At 42.8% G+C, this 19,322-nt stretch overlaps 1 protein-coding gene across 4 annotated transcripts in view; it reads right to left on the reverse strand.

The window, feature by feature from the left end:
* LOC140483090 (uncharacterized) overlaps positions 1–19,322 on the reverse strand; it is a 163,042-nt gene that overhangs the window by 108,701 nt on the left and 35,019 nt on the right. For 3 of the 4 annotated variants that reach the window (XM_072581027.1, XM_072581025.1, XM_072581026.1), the window contains 2 exons: positions 1,446–1,544; positions 90–228 (listed from right to left, as the gene is read on the reverse strand). In XM_072581027.1, the coding sequence (XP_072437128.1) occupies positions 90–228; positions 1,446–1,544 (238 nt within the window). The remainder of the gene's footprint in view (positions 1–89; positions 229–1,445; positions 1,545–19,322) is intronic. The other variant, XM_072581029.1, reaches the window with a different exon arrangement.

Below are 19,322 nucleotides of genomic sequence, written 5' to 3' on the forward strand. Positions count from 1 at the left end.
AACAAAGGAACTCTTTGAAGAAAAGTATCCTCTTCTCAACTTTGTTAGACATTTAAAGTGATTTAGATGGGTAAGATAATAAACTAAACTTTTTAGCTTTATGTCCTGGAGTTTTGCTTCAAACGGTGAAGCACGTGGCGTTTGTTTTAAGAGGCGCCAGAATTCTTCATAATCTCCTTGGTTTTTCAAAATTCCATTCTTGGCCAGTTGGTCCTGCAGCTCTACAATCTGAACAAAGGCAAGTTGAAGGACAGCTTTTAGCACCAAGTGACATCAAAGTTGCATGCACAAATCTCACTGATTACTCGTGTATCTCTTTGGTGGTCAATTTTCACAAACCTGTTGCAAGTATTCAAGTGCTCAGTGCCTTTTTAAAAAAAAATTTGTAAACGTACTATTTCTATTTTCGTATGTGCATTTTTCAAGTTAATATTATATTATCCCATTTTTGATTACTAACACAATGACAAAAGACAAGCCATCTCAGCTTCTATAGAGTGGCTCCCCAAGTTTAAGCTGGTCATAGGTGAGGCAAATAGGCAGGTCTATTCCCAGATTCAACCCTGAGCTAAACTGAGATATACACTATTGATATATTAAATGGTGTCTATCCCAGCTGAATCTGATGGTCTCTTCAATCCTATTTTCTGCTGGATGTATGCTCCAGCAATCTTAATACATTTTGAGAGTGGGTAATCGAGGATCAGTTTTGGATTGAACCTGGTGCCTCCTGTTTTTATTTGGTTTAGCACTACCCAACATTACTAGTGCCCAATAAATAGAGAGCTGGAAATACAGGTTTAGAATAACAATAAGAATTGAAGTACAAATACATAATTCTAATAAAAATGAAGATTGGGAACTAAAATTGATTATTACACTTCATTATACTCTAAAGCTGAATCCCTTGATATTTACTACTTGGTAAATTCCAAGGCGAGGGTCAGCTATTTATGTAATAACCAGATTGCTGAATTTCTAACACTAGACTATTGCTAACCCTTTTGTCATCAGATTTCAATAGTGACAGGATTTTTTTTACGTCCAGCTGTATCCCTTTAACTAAATTCCTCATATATATCCAGCAAGATAGGTAGAAAAGGAGACTCAGAGAGAGGAGGAACAAGATGACTTCCAAATTCTGTCAAAAAAATGATTTTTGGTTTCTCCTGGAATCTCTCCATTTCTGAAATTATTTAAAGAAGAATATAAAAATTGCTTGGGTAATAACAATGTTACATTAGGCTTTTGTGGCCCCACTACCAATTTAGCGTATGACATTTGAATAGCAATTTTCTTTTAGTGAGATGGTACCAAACAAAGTTAAAAATCACACAACACCAGGTTGTAGTCCAACGGGTTTAATTGGAAGCACTAGCTTTCGAAGCGCCGCACCTTTAATTCTGATACAAAAGATTCTGAAACAAAAGATTCATCATTCATACCATGTAAAAATGTGACTTTGGAATGGACTTGAGGTATTTAATTTCATGGTAGAGCTGGGCGCAATCTGACTGCTGACCAAATATCTGCCTCGAAGTATTCTAAAAAAAAGACAGATTGAAGAACTTGTCAGTAGTTCTAGAAGCTGAGATACAAAGCACCGAGTAAATGACATGTAAACATTCAGCCACAGGAAGCCATTAACAACACTGGCCACCAATTAGGACCCAGCAGGTAACCTTAACACTGCCTGCTGATGCTGCTCCACCTCTCCTTCTTTGACATAACTCAGTGTTTTAACTGAGGAAACAACAGGCTGCTTCATTTATCCAGCAATTTGTACTAAAAGATCCCTGCTGACAAGCCTATAAAACCGTTTGTAGTCCTTCTCTGCCTTCTTTTCATTGTATGCCATAATAAGCAGCAATTACTGGGTGCAAAACAACTCTGTTTCTTACAAGAAAAAGGGAAGCAAAGATTTGGTGATGTTGTTGGACTTTTCTTAAGTCATTTATGCAAAGTGCATGCCCCCACTATTTTAGAAAATAAAGCTATTGTTCACTTTCTGGCAACCTTCACTTCCTCATCACTTTTAAAATTATTTTAAAACTATAGTTGAAAATACACTTATTACAGTTACATGACCATGTCAGATGTAATTTGAATACTTTTAAGAGTAGGCTTAAAATCTCTAGTTTTCAACAAACTTTTTAAATAGTTCACCTGCATTTACATAACACCTATAATTTCAAATCACTCAGAAAAGAATGATACATCGTGAGCCTCAGGAATTGCTGCTGCATTGGTTGATTTTCATATGCTGAACATTAACACAATAACAATTCTCAGACAACAGCTTTTAAATCATTAAATGTTTCAAGTTTAACATTTAGTTGTTAATCTCTCATTTTGATGGAACAGGACATTTTATATTGTTATTAGAATGCTTTAATAAAGTTGCTGGTGACATAGTAACTCTAGATAGAAGATTGGCATTCAGACACTTTTTCAAGAAAGCATGTTCCTTTTCATTCTGTAGACTGCTCCATCCATTGAACAAAGCAAATTCAGCATACAGTTTCGTAAAAGGTGTTACAATTGTGCCTTTGATTCTGGAGTTGTGTATTGTATCTCAGACGTCGTCTGCATTCTACGCGCATTTGGCCATGACAGGATGCAGTGTAGTGTCAAAAGGCTGAATTACAATGGCTTGGGAAAATAGGATTATCTACTGCCCTCCAGTGACAACGAACTGGTGGTGACTATCAGAAAAACACTGGATTTATTTATCTAATACTAAAGCTGGCTTGTATTACTAGATTCAAAGTGCTAATGGTACATGTGTCCCTCTTATCCTGTCATTTGTAATGGCACAGGATTTCCACATTTCACTATTTTATAAGGAGCAATAGCATCTTCCTTTGTGATCAAACCTTGACCAGTGGAATTTAATTAACTGCCTTCAGACCACACAAGTGGTCATTACAATAAAGAATGACAGTTTTTAGCCTATAATTTTAATTTTAATTTCTTTTCCTTGTTCTGCTTATAACGTCATGTCCCCAGTGATGCGGAGGACAAAGTCTCTGTCTGACTCCATGCTTTACCAGTTCTATTTTTGTTTGGGAGAGGTAGGAGAAAACAACCATAGGCCATAGTATTTAACTAATAGCATCACTTCATAATTTGCAGCTCTTGTTTTGAAACTCAGTAGGGGAAACCTGAAAGTGCAAACTTACATCCCATCATAGAATTAACAAATGTGGCAGAAAGGTATGATCAGAGCCAACTTTGTAATGTGATGAAAACTTGGTGTCATTGATAGTACAGACGCTGCCTGAAGAGGCCTTTACAATGGACACTTCACTGATTAAAAAGTGCTGGTCGTGCCATAGTTTTTGTACATTGCATTTGCGTCAGGTTTGCTCTTTTAATTCTGATTTGTCAGGATTGCATACTGGACACTGTGATCAGGACAACAAGGATCTTGGCTGGGAGAAAATGGGGAGAGTTGGCCCAAGAAGGAGCTGGAGGGGACAGAGGGCAGAGTCTAGAACTGAGAGGGTGGGGTGAAAAAGTCTAGAAGGATTTGAGGGCCTTATAATTGAGCAAACCAGAGAACCAATGCTTGGATGAAATGCAAAGGTTATGGAAAAAGATTGGAGTTGTCACTTGGACTAGTGGTGACATCAGGCTGAACTTTGATTTGGTTGATGTGATTGGGGAGGGGGGGTCCCATGAGCAGACCCGAAAGCAGAGTGGAGCAGGGGAAGTAAACTTTACTGATTTACTGAATCCATGGTCACGTTTTACAGCTGGCAGCTGGTTGGTTGGTTGCCACTAAGCAATTGTTCCAGTCAAAGCTAGTCAGCTGTCCTGAGGAGCTGTTTGGACAATTGGAGGTCCACAGTGCCACCAGCAGCAGTGGCCACTGCTGGGACTGCACCTGGAAGAGGAGGACACCAGGAAGGATGATACAGTACCTTCTCATTGCCACTGGGAGCTCTTGCATAGGTCTGAAGATTCCAAGATAGGTCCATCCACCAACATCCACCAGAATTTACATGGCAGTTTCCAAGAGCTGGTGGAATGCCAATGGCAGCAGAAAGAGGCAATTAATGGCCACTTAAGCAGTTTAATTTATCGCTGGATAAGAGGTAGAATTGTCTGCCATCCTTTCCACTGCTGGCAGGATAGCAAGGAATTGAGAATTTATACATACTACATAAATAAGGAGTGACTACTGTACTCTAAACCCCTTCCATCCCAGGTTCACATCAACCATTCCTCCTTTAAATGCAGTGTGTAAAGTTCATCTTCATACTCACATGACACACAATGAGGTGATGTTTCCCTCTGCCGCCCCCCTCGGAAGTTTCAAAAGTGTTGGATACTTTGTCCAGCATTCAACACTTTTTAAGTCATTGCCATCACAATGATGCAGAACCTAATGTCAATGTGAGATTTTCAAGCACCAAGAACTGTGCTTTCAGGCATTCAACAATCTCAGTGGTAAATGTCAAATTCAGATGGTCCACCTCGACTTGTCAGAATAATAGCCGACTGTGATAAGGTAATCAGTTTCTGCGAGTGTAAAGCAATCTACTCCCAGCTTTATCCATGATTTGGAGATGCCAGTGTTGGACTGGGCTGTACAAGGTTAAAAATCACACAATGCGAAAGCTAGTGTACTTCCAATTAAATCTGTTGGACTATAACCTGGTGTTGTGTGATTTTTAGCTTCATCCAAGGTCTCTTTGGGATGTTGTGTGTCACCGGCAGCTTTCTGGTACTCATTCTCAAGCACTGACACGCTCACTGGTTTCATTGCTCATGTTTGCCCAGTACAGCACATCTCTTGCCTCCCCCTCAGTTTTGATTCAATTTTCTGGTGATTTGCATGGATGCACATTAGCAGGCCTTTCTCCACGACTTTGGGATAATGAATCAATTTCCTGTGTCCAATATGACATCTTCAGCTGTCAATCTCTGTATGGCCAATATGTTTTTATAGCAACATGTGTATCCTTCATGCTCTCTGGCCATCCTTCCAACATTAGAGATCTGTATCTTGTTGGATAGTTTGTTTGCCTTGAGCAAGGTCCAGGTCTATTATATTCAATGCCTCTTCTGTTTGATGATTTTTGCAGCATGCCAAGTTGCTGCTTCACATTGAATCTGGAAGATTTCCCACTCTGTCACAGCATCCTCCACATTCTTCATTTGGAGTGCTGCTTGATAACATGCCTGCAATATATAACTGCTTCCCTTGCTTGTCTGTCACATCCAGATAGTATCTCGATAAGGAATAACATTCTTTAGCTGATGCTTTGGAGAAGATAGCAATGGCTTCAGGGAAATGCTTTGAAGTAGCTGGTGGCTGGATTTGACTGTCACTTTTCTAAGCAGGTATGAATGAAAATCTTCACAAGCAAAATAATGGCCAGGCACACACTTTCTCAAGCTGGGCAAAATGCTGTGTGTTAATACCCTGGATGCAAATACACTGGTTATCTTTGCTGCAGTAGGGTTGCTTAATTGTGAAGCACCGCAAGGTGACTTCAACATTTATTTCAGCACTGGTATTGTCATCACTAGTTGCTTGATTTTAATGAATGCTCCTTCTTGTTCTGTGCCCCAATACCATTGTACACCCTTGGCTGAGAGTTGGTGTTTACAAATTGGACAAGATATTTGCCAAATTGTTGAGGAATCCAACAAATCGTTGCACTGCCTATGCATTTTCAGTTGTTGGACTTTGGGCCTCTTTAATTGTAATTTTTTCTTGTTTAACTTTGGGTACATCTGGTGAGCTCTGTCAAGCAGTTGCATTAGATTTTAATTGTTGTCACCAATAGCTTCTTCCATTGAGTCTCAGCATCCACCTATCAGATCATCTACTATAATTTCCACTTCTGAAGGTCACCAACTATCTCATGTCGGCTGCCTTGATATTCTTCTGGAGCCTTAGAAATGCCTCACTGACAGAGTTAATACAGTGAAAACAGCTGGGACTGCTCTGCTTGCCTCTATCTTCCCCTACTCCATGTGTTATAGTGGTGGAGGTAGAATGAGGCCCTTAAGTGAACATTAAGTGGTCTGCATGCAGGCAGATTACCTGATGCCTTACTCACCCAATATATAATATGGGGGTAAAGTCAGTAGTGAAAAGGAAGGCAGTAAGCAAGCCACTTGGTTTATCATAACAGTCCCCCTTCTTCAAAACCAGCAGTGTTCAACCCATTGTTGCTGTTCCCTCTTTGCTTCGTATACGGTATGTCACTGAAAGGAACATTACTCTTTGCATGTGTGAGTTATTTATCTTGCAAGTCAATTATTTTTCTACTGAGTGCTCCCATGCTGAGATTAGACCATTGCACGCAAGAACCTCACATTTCCTTCTCCTTCAAACATTGTAGACACAGCTAATAACACTAACATCAAATTCACAGACTGAACCAATCAATAACTCCCAGTTGAAGCCCAAAGGTTCTTGACGTTATAAGACCATAAGAAATAGGACCAGATGTAGACCATTTGGCCCCCTGAGCCTGCTCCATCATTCAGTAGGATTATGGTTAATCCAACATTAATCATGTCCACTTTCCTGCCTTTTCCCCATAACCCTGGATTCTCTGACTGATCTATCTATTTCAGCCTTAAATATACACAAGGACTTTGCCCCATTGCTCTCTGTGGCAAGGTGTTCCAAAGACCTTTAAACTTCAGAAGAAATTGGTGCTCAGTTATTCTGAGAATATGCTCTCTGGTCCCAGACTCTCCCATGAGGGAAAATGGCCACACAGCATTTACCCTTCAAGCCCCTTAAGAATCCTATAAGTTCAATGAGATCATTTTTCATTTTTCTAAACTCCAGTGAGTAGAGTTCCAACCTGTTTAATCTTTGCTCCCAAGACAATCTCTCCATAATAGAGATCATCCTATTGAATCTTCTCTGAATTTCCTCCAATGAAATGGTATCTTCCCTTAAAGAAGGGGACCAAAATTGCTCACAGTCCTCCAGATGTGGTCTCACTAGCACCATGTAAAGCTACAGTAAGATTTCCCTAGTCTTATACTCCAAATTGCTTGGAATAAGAGCCAACATTCCATGAGCCTTCCTGGTACCTGCTGCACCTGCATTGTAGCTTTCTGGATTTTTTTCTCCATTTAAATAATATTCAATTGTTTTGTTCTCACTTCACAATTTTCCCACATTATATTCCATTTGCCAACTTTTTGTGCACTCATTTAACCTATTGATATCTCTATAGCAAGATAGTTGTATTCCTCTCGCAACCTGCCTTTCCACATTTTGGAATTGAATAGTATAGAATAGCCTTCATTGTCACATATATCGAATGAGTATAGTGAAAAAGTTGATGCGTCAACAATTACAATATTGACTCAGATACAAAAGTACCTCGGTGCAGCTTTAGTTACAAAATTTAGACAATACAGAAATAAAATGTCTAGCACTACAGAAATAAAAATTCAGTACAGCAGATCACGCTGGCACCTAGTTTCCAGTCCACACTAGGCCCCAGCTCCACACTGTCCCAATGATACGCCACGCCAAGAGGCTACTGCAAAGAGCTGAAAGCTCGCCACACCGGGACGCTGTTGCAGAAGGCTGCTGCGTCAGGCCGGGAGGTCACCGCACCATGCTGGGGAGGACCCCACGAGACAAGGCCACTGCACCAGATCAGGAGGTTGTCACTACACACCGAAAGGCCACTGCAGGAGGCCGGGAGATGCCACATCAAGCAAGGAGGCCACCACATCAGAGGAGACCGGGGATCAAAGAGGAAAAAAAAAGCAAAACAAAACAGAGGAAGATAAATAGAAGAAAAGGAGAAGAAAAACAGGTGGAGCAGACAAGCTCCAGCTGGAGCATTCTTCTTTGTTTCTATTTTGCAGCATTTGCAAATTTGGCTATAGTATATTCACTTCTTTTCTCCATGTCATAAATATATATTGTGAAAGTTATGGTGCTAGGATTGATCCCTGTGGAATCTCGAGGATCACAGGTCGCTAACCTGAAAAACAAACCCTTATCCTCACCCTCTATTTCCTGCCTATTTGCCAATTCTGTAACCATACCAACATACTACCTCCAACATCATGGGCTCCTATCGTATGACTTAACCTCGTGAGATACTTTGTCGAAAGTTAATATTTCCAATTTCTGGTGTCTCATCATAATTAAGGAAAAAAAATAATCAACAGATCATACTGAAACAAAAATAAACATTTCTGGAGAAACTCAGCAAGTCTGATAGCATCTGAGGAGAGAAAGCAGAGTTAATGATTCAAGTTCAGTGACCATTCTCCATTCCAAAGAAGGATGAATGGACTCAAAATTCTACTTTCGCTCCACAGTTGCTGCCTGACCTGCTGAGTTTCTCCAGCAATTTTGGTTTTGTTTTAGGACATCTAACTTCTGCAGTTTTTTGTTTTATAACAGGTCATGCTACTTGACAAAGCTGAACTTATCTTCTGTGCTGACGAGTATTATGTCAATCTTCTTTCAGTTTGTCACCTCTGTTAAGAGGTTTGATGAAGTGGTTGAAGAATTGGACATTCTTTTGAATCCCTGCATGAAGCCAGGGATGGAGTGGTCAGCTTGGGAGTCACTTATTGATGTAACATGACAGATGATCAGAAGCTTGGGGAGATATCTGGGAGGAACATAGAGGTGTTCTATAATGTAGTTTATTTCTCTTACTGTTCACTTTCCAGAATTTTCTTGGAGAAGATAAACCAGACTTTAAACAGTGGTATTTCCAAGGATCTTTGGCCCTAATATATTCAGTGTAACTTTCGTGTCAGAACAGGCCCAACGCAAATGATCACTGCTCTACCAAAATGGATAAGCTTTCTACAGTTACTTATTGTACTCTGGTAGAAGTACAGAATACAATTGTGTTCTGAATAGAGGCCAACAATGGGCAGCCATACATACTAGATAAGTCTGAATTTTTTTTTTGAGGTGTAAACTTTTGAATTTGTGGCACAGAGTAGATCCAATATGATGGTTTTCCATCTGTGACACAGACACTCAAAGTTCCAAGTTTGATAAAAATGATTTACCATTAATTTTTTTTCTTATTTTGTCCCAGAATGTGGGTGCTGCTGGCTATGCCAGGATTTATTGCCAACCCTAATTGCCCTTGAGAAGGGCGATATAGTGTACTACAAAGAGGCATCAGCAAAAGTAGTCTTTCAGAATAGTTAAGGTGATTCGTCTGGATCCAACAAGGCTGACAATCCGTGATTAAATTATACAGTGAACTGAAAGAAATACTAAATTACTTAAGATCTGAAGCACAAGCTTTCAGAGATCAATTAAACTAGCTTTATTGGTCATTCTTTCTTCTAGTAACAGGAAGTATAGGTCGGACTTTAACTGCCGAGGTGGACTTCTTGTCCCCTGGCTGGAAATCAGGTGGCAACCCCAATGTGGCTATTTGTGGGTGCCTCATGAAGTTAAGTTCTACCTAGGACTGTTCACTGGCTGCCAACAGGGTTCCCAGCTCCAATATCCTGCCAGACTTTTCACAGGACATATACTCCACCTCTGAGAGCTGCCAATCAATGTAGCATTTCTCTTAAAGGATGTTGTGAAATTTGAACGGGTTCAATAAAGATTTACAAGGATGTTGCCATGGTTGGAGGATTTGAGCTATAGGGATAGGTTGAATAGGCTGGGGCTGTTTTCCCTGGAGCATCGGAGGCTGAGGGGTGACCTTATAGAGGTTTATAAAACCATGAGGGGCAAGAACAGGATAAATAGACAAGGTCTTTTCCCTGGAGTGTGGGAGATTAGAACTAGAGGTTTAGGGTGAGAGGGGTAACCTTTTCACACAGAGGATGGTGCGTATGTGGAATGAGCTGCCAGAAGAAGTTATGGAGGCTGGTATAATTGCGACATTTAAAAAGCATCTGGATGGATATACGAATAGGAAGGGTTTAGAGGGATATGGGCCAAGTGCTGGCAAATGGGACTAGATTAGGTCGGGATATCTGGTCGGCATGGACGAGTTGAACTGAAGGGTCTGTTTCCGTGCTGTAAATTTCAATGACTCTATGATTCTAAATGGATTGAAGAGAAGGCGATACAGCTCACAAAGTGGGGGTAGGCTGCTGATGCTCCATGAAGGGATCACAGGACAGAGACGGTCCAGTCTGCAAGACAGTTTACTCTTGGCAGCATCCAAACAGCTAGTTCCTTGGGAAGGCCTAGTGTTAGCTCCCACTTCCCAGTGATCTGGTCCTCTGATGGGAAAGCTGAGCATATGTGACTGTTCTGAACTCCACCTGTGGCCATCCGACTTAGCTCTGTACTCAGTATGATGACTGGTTTAATAGTAGCTGCCAAATTATGGAAACCTTAAGAAACAGCTGCGAGTATCATACCACTGGGCTCTGGCAAGCATTCTGCCTTTTACTGTTCACTTTCTTATAGAATCAGTGAGTCCAAAAAGAGGCCATTTGCCCCATCAAATCTGGACCAACCCTCTGAACAGGATCCTGCCCAAACTCAACCTTCCCCCCTCCCCCCATCACTGTATCCTCACATTTCTATTGGCTAACACACCGTTCCTGCACATCCTTGAACATTATGGGACAATATAGCATAGCCAACCCACCTAAACTACATATCTTTGGATGTGAGAGGAAACTGGAGCACCCAGAGGAAACCAACGTAGACATGGGGAGAACATGCAAGACTTCACACAGTTACATAAAGTTGGAATCAAAGCGAGGTCCCTGATGCTGTGAGGCGATGCCACCTGGTCTCTCTGAATGCCATCAGAGCTGCAATGTCTGCTTCTGTGGCTGTGCAGTTGAAGACTGACCCCTGGTGGCTTCTTAGTTAGTGACCTATTGTAGATTTCAATGAAACTGTCACGTACTCCATTGGTACCTGTAAAGAAGAATAAATTTCCTTGACAGCATTACAAATTTAAGTTCAAGAATCTTGTGATCACTTGCAGAATATTGCTCCAAAATTCCTCTCTTCAGGAATTCTGGGTCTTATGCCCTTGGACGTCATTGGCAGCTTCTCTTCAGCTTCTACTGGGATGGCAGTCCATCTTTACCAATGCTCTTAAATTCTACACAATTTCATTAGCGCAAATCCAGTAAGTTTCATTTAAACCATCAACAAACATATTTAGTCCCTACATCTCCATAAGGTGTTTTCCTTCTTGTAGGATAGACCGAATCTTAATTTTTGTGGATGAATGTGAGTTGTGTCAAGATTTGGCTGAGGTTTTGTCACTAAAAGGCCTCAAGAGTTCTCTCATGCTGTTAGACCAAACTTGCCTCATTAAAAATCCACCACATGCCTATGGTGTCTCTCAAGTCTGATGCCACCCATACCTTATCAAGTGCTGTACCAGGAACAACTCACCACTCAGCAAATATCCCAGACCTCACTGACATCCCCTGCACTGTGCCACCTTCAAAAGTCCATTGTGACCCGGACAAGTGCTGTCAGTCCGAGCTGTTCTGTACAGTTCTTGACATTTTTCCTGGATGTGAGAATTGACATCTGTTTGGTGGGCAGCGATCTGGAGGTCATGTCGATGTGGGATTGCCTCCTCCCCTTTGACCAACCGCCATGATACCAGACTGTGCCAGCCTGGTCCGAAGTGTCACCTCGTTAAAGCATCTGTAGGAATGCCCAGCACTTTGGGAAGAAGGTCATTGTCCTCTGCCAGCTCCATTATTTGCTCTCCAATACTTCACACTCATAAGCTCTGCCACTGTAACCACCACCCACCAAGACTCATGCTCTTCCATTCTCACTATTGCCTGGAACATCTTCCCTGACTTGCTGTCATCACCTGCCCCAAAACCCCCAATATCACCAAACCCTGCATGTCCTCTGCACTGCCTACAACAGTAATAGCTGTGTCACCCATTTTCATCTCCCTAATATTTGCCTCTCTCTAACTGCAGGAGGCAAACTACCCATAATAGGGTAGACAGAGTCAAAACAAATGATGCACTGTCTGACATTTGGCTTCTCACCCTTAAAAGGAGAAGATTCAGACTGACTACCCAAGTAGGGGCTGGACCGATATTGGATTTACTGTGCCCTTGACTTACTGCGCAGGAAATGTCTGTGTGAAGGCCACCCCCCCCCCTTTGACTTTACTGAGGACTGCTGTCAATTATGTCAAGATTCTGGATTCTGTGTCTGTGCTAAATGGCAAGACAAGACAGAAATAATATGAGCCTAGTATCTCTAGCTGAGAGGGAGAAGCACAAAAAGGCAATGCAAGGCATAGATGCTTAGGCTCAGAGTGAGTGAGTATTGGGAGAGTGTGTGAAGAGCCAAGAGATGCAATCTGGTTCAGTCCCTGAGCACACAGACATTACACTGATCACAGCCTGGGGTGCAGCAACGAAGTGCAGAAGCAACCTGTAAGTGAATTAATTGGTGAAGTGTCATAAGGGTTCTTAGAGACTAGCACATATCGAATGCCAATGTCCAAGGATATCAGGTTAATGGGGCTGGGCCCATGCAGCATATCCTGAAATTTTGGCATTTAGTTTCTGACACAGAGGTTGTTTGCAGCTGAAGTGGCAAGCTGAATCTGCCAGGTACTTGTCTTAGTTCCCTCTTTGTGTATTCCTGATGTTTAGTAAGTTTGATGAGAAGGGAGGCTGCATATTAGTCAGGGTAGTTGGGCTGTTAGTGAGGTGTTTAATAATCTATAATGACATCAACTGGCTTTTCACTGTTGTCCAAGCAACAATCTTGCCACATCACAGTTTGTGAAAAGCATAAAAAAGTGGAACAAGATGTTCCCAACATCAATAGGGGCTGTGCTGGATGTGTTATATAATTCTGCTCCATGTGTCATCATAGCCCAGGTCACTTAGATCCCTATAAGATTCCATTGCACGAATACACGTGATGTGAGGCTCATACTGAATCTCTGTTTTTCCACTTGCATGTTTTCTTAGGCTCGACCAGTAATGATGTTGTCTTCAGAGTCCTGATTCTTCTACATACACCTCCTATCTAGCTAATGTAATATACACAGGTGTACCTCTACAGATTATCTTATACCCCGCTTAGTAATAGAACATTACAGAGCAGTACAGGCCCTTTGGCCCTCGATGTTGCGCCAAACTATGGAATCAATCTGAAACCCGTCTAACCTACACTATTCCATTCTCATCCATATGCCTATCCAATAAATGCCCAAAGTTGGCAAGTCTACTACTGTCACAGGCAGTGTGTTCCATGCTCTTACCATTCATTGAGTAAAGAACCTTTATCTGACATCTGTCCTATATCTATCAATCCTCAATTTAAAGCTATGTTCACTCATGCTAGCCATTGCCACCTGAGGAAAACTGCTCTCACTGTCCAACCTATCTAACCCTCTGATTATCACATATGCCTCAATTAAGTCACCTCTCAACCTTCTTCTCTGTAATGAAAACAGCCTCAAGTCCCTCAGCCTTTCCTCATAAGACCTTCCCTCCATACCAGGCAACATCCTAGTAAATCTCCTCTGAACCATTTTCAAAGCTTCCACATCCTTCCTGTAATGCAAGGACCAGAACTGTACGCAATACTCCGAGTGTGGCCGCATCAGAGTTTTGTACAGCTGCAGCATGACCTCATGGTTCTGAAACTCAGTCCCCCTACCAATAAAAGCTAACATACCGTATGCCTTCTTAACAATCCTATCAATCTGGGTGGCAACTTTCAGGGATCTTTTACATGGATACAGAGATCTCTCTGCTCATCTACACTACTAAGCATCTTACCATTAGCTCAGTACTCTGCATTCCTGTTGCTCCTTCCAAAAGGTGACTCGCCTTACACTTTTCTGCATTAAACTCCATTTGCCACCTCCCAGCCTAGCTCTGCAGCTTATCTATGTCTCTCTGTAATCTACAAACATCCTTCGTCACTATCCACAACTCTACTGACCTTACTGTCATCCGTAAACTTACTAACCCATCCTTCTATACCCTCATGCAGGTCATTTATAAAAATGACAAACAACAGTGGACCCAAAACAGATCCTTCCGGTACACCACTAGTAACTGAACTTCAGGATGAATATTTCCCAACAACCACTTTCAGCTAGCCAATTTCTGATCCAAACTGCTAAACCACCCTCAATGCCATCTCTCCATATTTTGTGCAATAGCCCATCGTGGCGAGCTTCATCAAATGCCCTACTGAAATCCATATACACCACAACAACCGCTTTACCCTCATCCACCTGTTTAGTTACCTTCTCAAAGAATTCAATAAGGTTTGTGAAGCACAACCTACTCTTCACAAAACTGTGTTGAATATCCCTAATCAACTTATTCCTTTCTAGATTATTATAAATCCTATCTCTATTAATCCTTTCCAACACTTTACCCACAACTGAAGTAAGGCTCACAGGTTTATAATTTCCAGGGTTGTCTCTAGACCCCTTCTTGAACAAGGGCACAACACTTGCTATCTTCAAGTCTTCTGGCACTATTCCTGTAGACAGGAATAGTCTTCCAGTAGTCTTCCAAGATCCTCCTGCTGTCCTTTCTCTAAATATGAGAACAGAGTGTCGAACTGCTCCAATATTTCCATGTTAGGCCAATCAAATTGTAGGGGGCTCACTTTGAGAACTCTCCTTCTACCTCACTCATGCCGGTAGATACACTTGTTTTTCCTCATCTTCCCAACAAAAATACCGTCTCAGCATGTAACTGATTCTTCTTTAAATGTTACCAACCCTTCTAGCTACTTTATTATGGATCAAGTAATTTCAATTTCAAAGGTTTACCTTTTAATGCCAACAATAAAAATGCTTCCTCTCCCACTTGAAACAGTCTATTGAATGCTTATCTGCCCATCCTTTGATTTTCACCCCTGAGACTTTTAGATATTCCTATGCTACATGTTCTTGAGAATCGTTTTTAGAAAGATGGACAGATAACCTACCATTGAGGACTCTATTTTTTACTCAAAACTTCCCCTAATCTATTTGAACAGACTTCTAATCTCATGACCATAAACCAATTCAAATGGGCTAAATTCGATAATTCATTTGGAGAATGACTGGTACCAAATAATAAAAATCTAGTCATTTGTTCCAATCTTGTGGGTATTTCTGGACAGTATATCTTAATCATGATTTTGAGAGTCTGATGGTACCTCTCCAATGGATGACACACAGTTGACTTTAACTGATTTACTCCCAAACTGCACGTTTTCTTGGAAAACTTTAGATATCAAGTTAAACCATGGACCAGACTGTATCTCAATCAGTAGCTCATAATGAGTAAAGTAAAAACTGTGTTAACATTTCTACTACTACCCTAACAGTAAAGATCTTTAAAGGAATAACCTCTGGGTATTGACTTGTCACATTCAAAATTGTAAGAATATCTTGATATCCTGAAGCCACTCCACTAAATGGCTCTTCAGAAATTGCTATTGGTTTCAAAGGTACTGACCTGATTTTGAGATTTTTCTACTACTTGACTTTATAATATGTTTAACAGAACTGCACTACATCTTAATGAAGTTCCAGCCATGTAAAATACCTATTCATTGATGCCTGTACCTTTTGTATTCCTTTATGCCCTATCATAGGAAACTCAATTGCTACTTGAAACTTCTCTCTATGATATCTGGGCAACATCATTATTTGATGAACGACTGTCAATTCTTCATCATCTAAGTTGAATACAATATCTCCACTTTCCCATTAAAATTCTGTTCTCACATGAAAACATTCAAACTCCAATTGCCTCATTTTCAATGTCAATTAATGAAGACATGTCAAACACCTCTTTTGAACCATGTTCATTCTGAAATAGAGTTTCAGCTAACTGAATATCTATTGTGGTATTACTGTAACCTCTGATGATGGACTTTGTTTAGCCATTGTTCTGGACACCACACCTGACGGAATAAAAACACCCAGAACCTGTTCCTGTTCTTCAAATGGATTTTCCGTAATTATAACCAAAGCTAAAGACATAGGAACAGCACAGGAACAGAGTTCAGCCCACCATGTCTGTGCTAACTATGATGCCAACCATTAAAAACTAATCCCATTTGACTGCATATGGCCCATATCCCTCTATTCCCTGCCCGGTCACGTGTCTGTCTAAATGCCTCTTAAATATTGCTAACATTGCTGCTTCCACCACATCCTGGGGCAGCACATTCAAGGCACCTACCACCCTCTGTATAAAAATAAAATCCTCACACATCTCATTTAAACTTGTCCTCTCTCATATGTTAATCTGTGCCATCTAATATTTGACATTTACATCCTGGGAAAAAGACTCCAACTATCCACCTTTCTATGCCTCTCAATTTTATATACTTCTACCAGATAGTCCTTCAGCCCCTCATGCTCTTGTGAAAACAATCTAAGTTTGTCCAAACTTCCCTTATAGCTAATACACTCCAATCCAGCAACATCTGGTAAATCTCTTTTGCACCTTCTCCAAAGCCTCCATATACTTATGTGGCAAACAGAACTGCACAGAATACTCCAAATGTGGGTGACAAAAAGTATTATACAGCTGCAGCATTGCCAGCTTTTATATTCAATGCCCCGACTAATGCAGGCAAGCATGCATATGTCTTCTTTACCACCATATTCACATGTGTTGCTACTTTCAGGGGATCATGGGCTTGGAGCCCAAGGTCTGTGTGCACATCAATGCTCCTAAGGGTCTGCCATTTTCTGTAGACTATCAGTCCTGCCAAATCATTCTTCAGAAGTAAATCAACTCCATCTACAGATAACTTCTGAACTACTCTCACTACTGACCACCTCAGACAACATCTCACATTCCAATTGGACCTTGTACAATGGAATGAGAATACATTCTCACCGAGGTAAAAACAATGACTGCAGATGCTGGAAACCAGATTCTGGATTAGTGGTGCTGGAAGAGCACAGCAGTTCAGGCAGCATTCAAGGAGCAGTGAAATTGACGTTTCGGGCAAAAGCTCTTCATCAGGAATAAAGGCAGTGAGCCTGAAGCACGGAGAGATAAGCTAGAGGATGATGGGGGTGGGGAGAAAGTAGCATAGAGTACAATGGATGAGTGGGGAGGGGATGAAGGTGATAGGTCAGTGAGGAGAGGGTGGAGTGGATAGGTGGAAAAGGAGATAGGCAGGTAGGACAAGTCCGGACAAGTCATGGGGACGGTGCTGAGCTGGAAGTTTGGAACTAGGGTGAGGTGGAGGAAGGGGAAATGAGGAAACTGTTGAAGTCCACATTGATGCCCTGGGGTTGAAGTGTTCCGAGGCGGAAGATGAGGCGTTCTTCCTCCAGACTTCTGGTGGTGAGGGAGCGGCGGTGAAGGAGGCCCAGGACCTCCATGTCCTCGGCAGAGTGGGAGGGGGAGTTGAAATGTTAGGCCACGGGGCGGTGTGGTTGATTGGTGCGGGTGTGCCGGGGATGTTCCCTAAAGCGCTCTGCTAGGAGGCGCCCAGTCTCCCCAATGTAGAGGAGACTGCATCGGGAGCAACGGATACAATAAATGATATTAATGGATGTGCAAGTAAAACTTTGATGGATGTGGAAGGCTCCTTTAGGGCCTTGGATAGAGGTGAGGGAGGAGGTGTGGGCGCAGGTTTTACAGTTCCTGTGGTGGCAGGGGAAGGTACCAGAATGGGAGGGTTGTAGGGGGGCATGGACCTGACCAGCTGGTCACGGAGGAAACAGTCTTTGTGGAAGGCGGAAAGGGGTGGGGTGGGAAATATATCCCTGGTGGTGGGGTCTTTTTGGAGATGGTGGAAATGTCAGTGGATGACTTGGTTTATGCGAAGGTTGGTAGGGTGGAAGGTGAGCACCACGGACGTTCTGTCCTTGTTACGGCTGGAGGGGTGGGGTCTGAGGGCGGAAGTGCGGGATGTGGACGAGATGCGTTGGAGGGCATCTTTAACCACGTGGGAAGGGAAATTGCGGTCTCTAAACAAGGAGGCCATCTGGTGTGTTCTGTGGTGGAACTGGTCCTCCTGGGAGCAGATACGGCGGAGACGGAGGAATTGGGAATATGGGATGGCATTTTTGCAGGAGGTAGGGTGTGAAGAGGTGTAATCCAGGTAGCTGTGGGAGTTGGTGGGTTTGTAAAAAATGTCAGTGTCAAATCGGTCGTCATTAATGGAGATGGAGAGGTCCAGGAAGGGGAGGGAGGTGTCAGGTAAATTTAAGGTCAGGGTGGAATGTGTTGGTGAAGTTGATTAATTGCTCAACCTCCTCGCGGGAGCACGAGGTGCCACCAATGCAGTCATCAATGTAGCGGAGGAAGAGGTGGGGAGTGGTGCCGGTGTAATTACGGAAGATCAACTGCTCTATGTAGCCAACAAAGAGACAGACATAGGTGAGGCCCATACGTGTGCCTTGGCTACCCCTTTGGTCTGGAGGAAGTGGGAGGATTCAAAGGAGAAATTGTTAAGGGTGAGGACCAGTTTGGTCAAACGAATGAGAGTGTCGGTGGAAGGGTACTGTTGGGGATGTCTGAAGAGGAAAAAAACGGAGGGCTTGGAGTCCCTGGTCATGGCAGATGGAGGTGTAGAGAGATTGGATATCCATGGTGAAGATGAGGCATTGGGGGCCGGGGAAACGGAAGTCTTGGAGGAGGTGGAGGGCGTGGGTGGTGTCTCGAACGTATGTGGAGAGTTCCTGGACTAGGGGGGATAGGACAGTGTCGAGGTAGGTAGAGATGAGTTCAGTGGGACAGGAGCATGCTGAGACAATGGGTCGGCCAGGGTGGTCAGGCTTGTGGATCTTGGGAAGGAGGTAGAACCGGGCAACTTACTTGCACAATCAGGACTCCCGCCCATCTTCTGAGGACCCCTTCGCCCACCTCCAACACACTGCATCCACCTGGACACACCGTCCTGGCCTATTACCTGCCCTCGACCTCTTCATTTCCAACTGCCGCCGGGACATTAACCGCCTCAACCTGTCTACCCCCCTCCCCCACTCCAACCTCTCACCCTCACAACGCGCAGCCCTCCAATCCCTCTGCTCCAATCCCAACCTCACCATCAAGCCAGTGGATAAAGGAGGTGCAGTGACCTCTACACCGCTGAAGCCAAACGTCAACTCGAGGACACCTCTTCCTACTGCCCCCTCGACCCCATCACCAAACCATCATCTCCCAAACCATACAGAACCTTATCACCTCAGGAGATCTCCCACCCACAGCTTCCAACCTCATAGTCCGGGAACCCCGCAACACCCGGTTCTACCTCCTTCCCAAGATCCACAAGCCTGACCACCTTAGCCGACCCATTGTCTCAGCATGCTCCTGCCCCACTGAACTCATTTCTATCTACCTCGACACTGTCCTATCCCCCCCAGTCCAGGAACTCC

The sequence above is a fragment of the Chiloscyllium punctatum genome, chromosome 11 (assembly GCF_047496795.1).
Source record: "Chiloscyllium punctatum isolate Juve2018m chromosome 11, sChiPun1.3, whole genome shotgun sequence".
Classification (NCBI taxonomy): domain Eukaryota; kingdom Metazoa; phylum Chordata; class Chondrichthyes; order Orectolobiformes; family Hemiscylliidae; genus Chiloscyllium; species Chiloscyllium punctatum.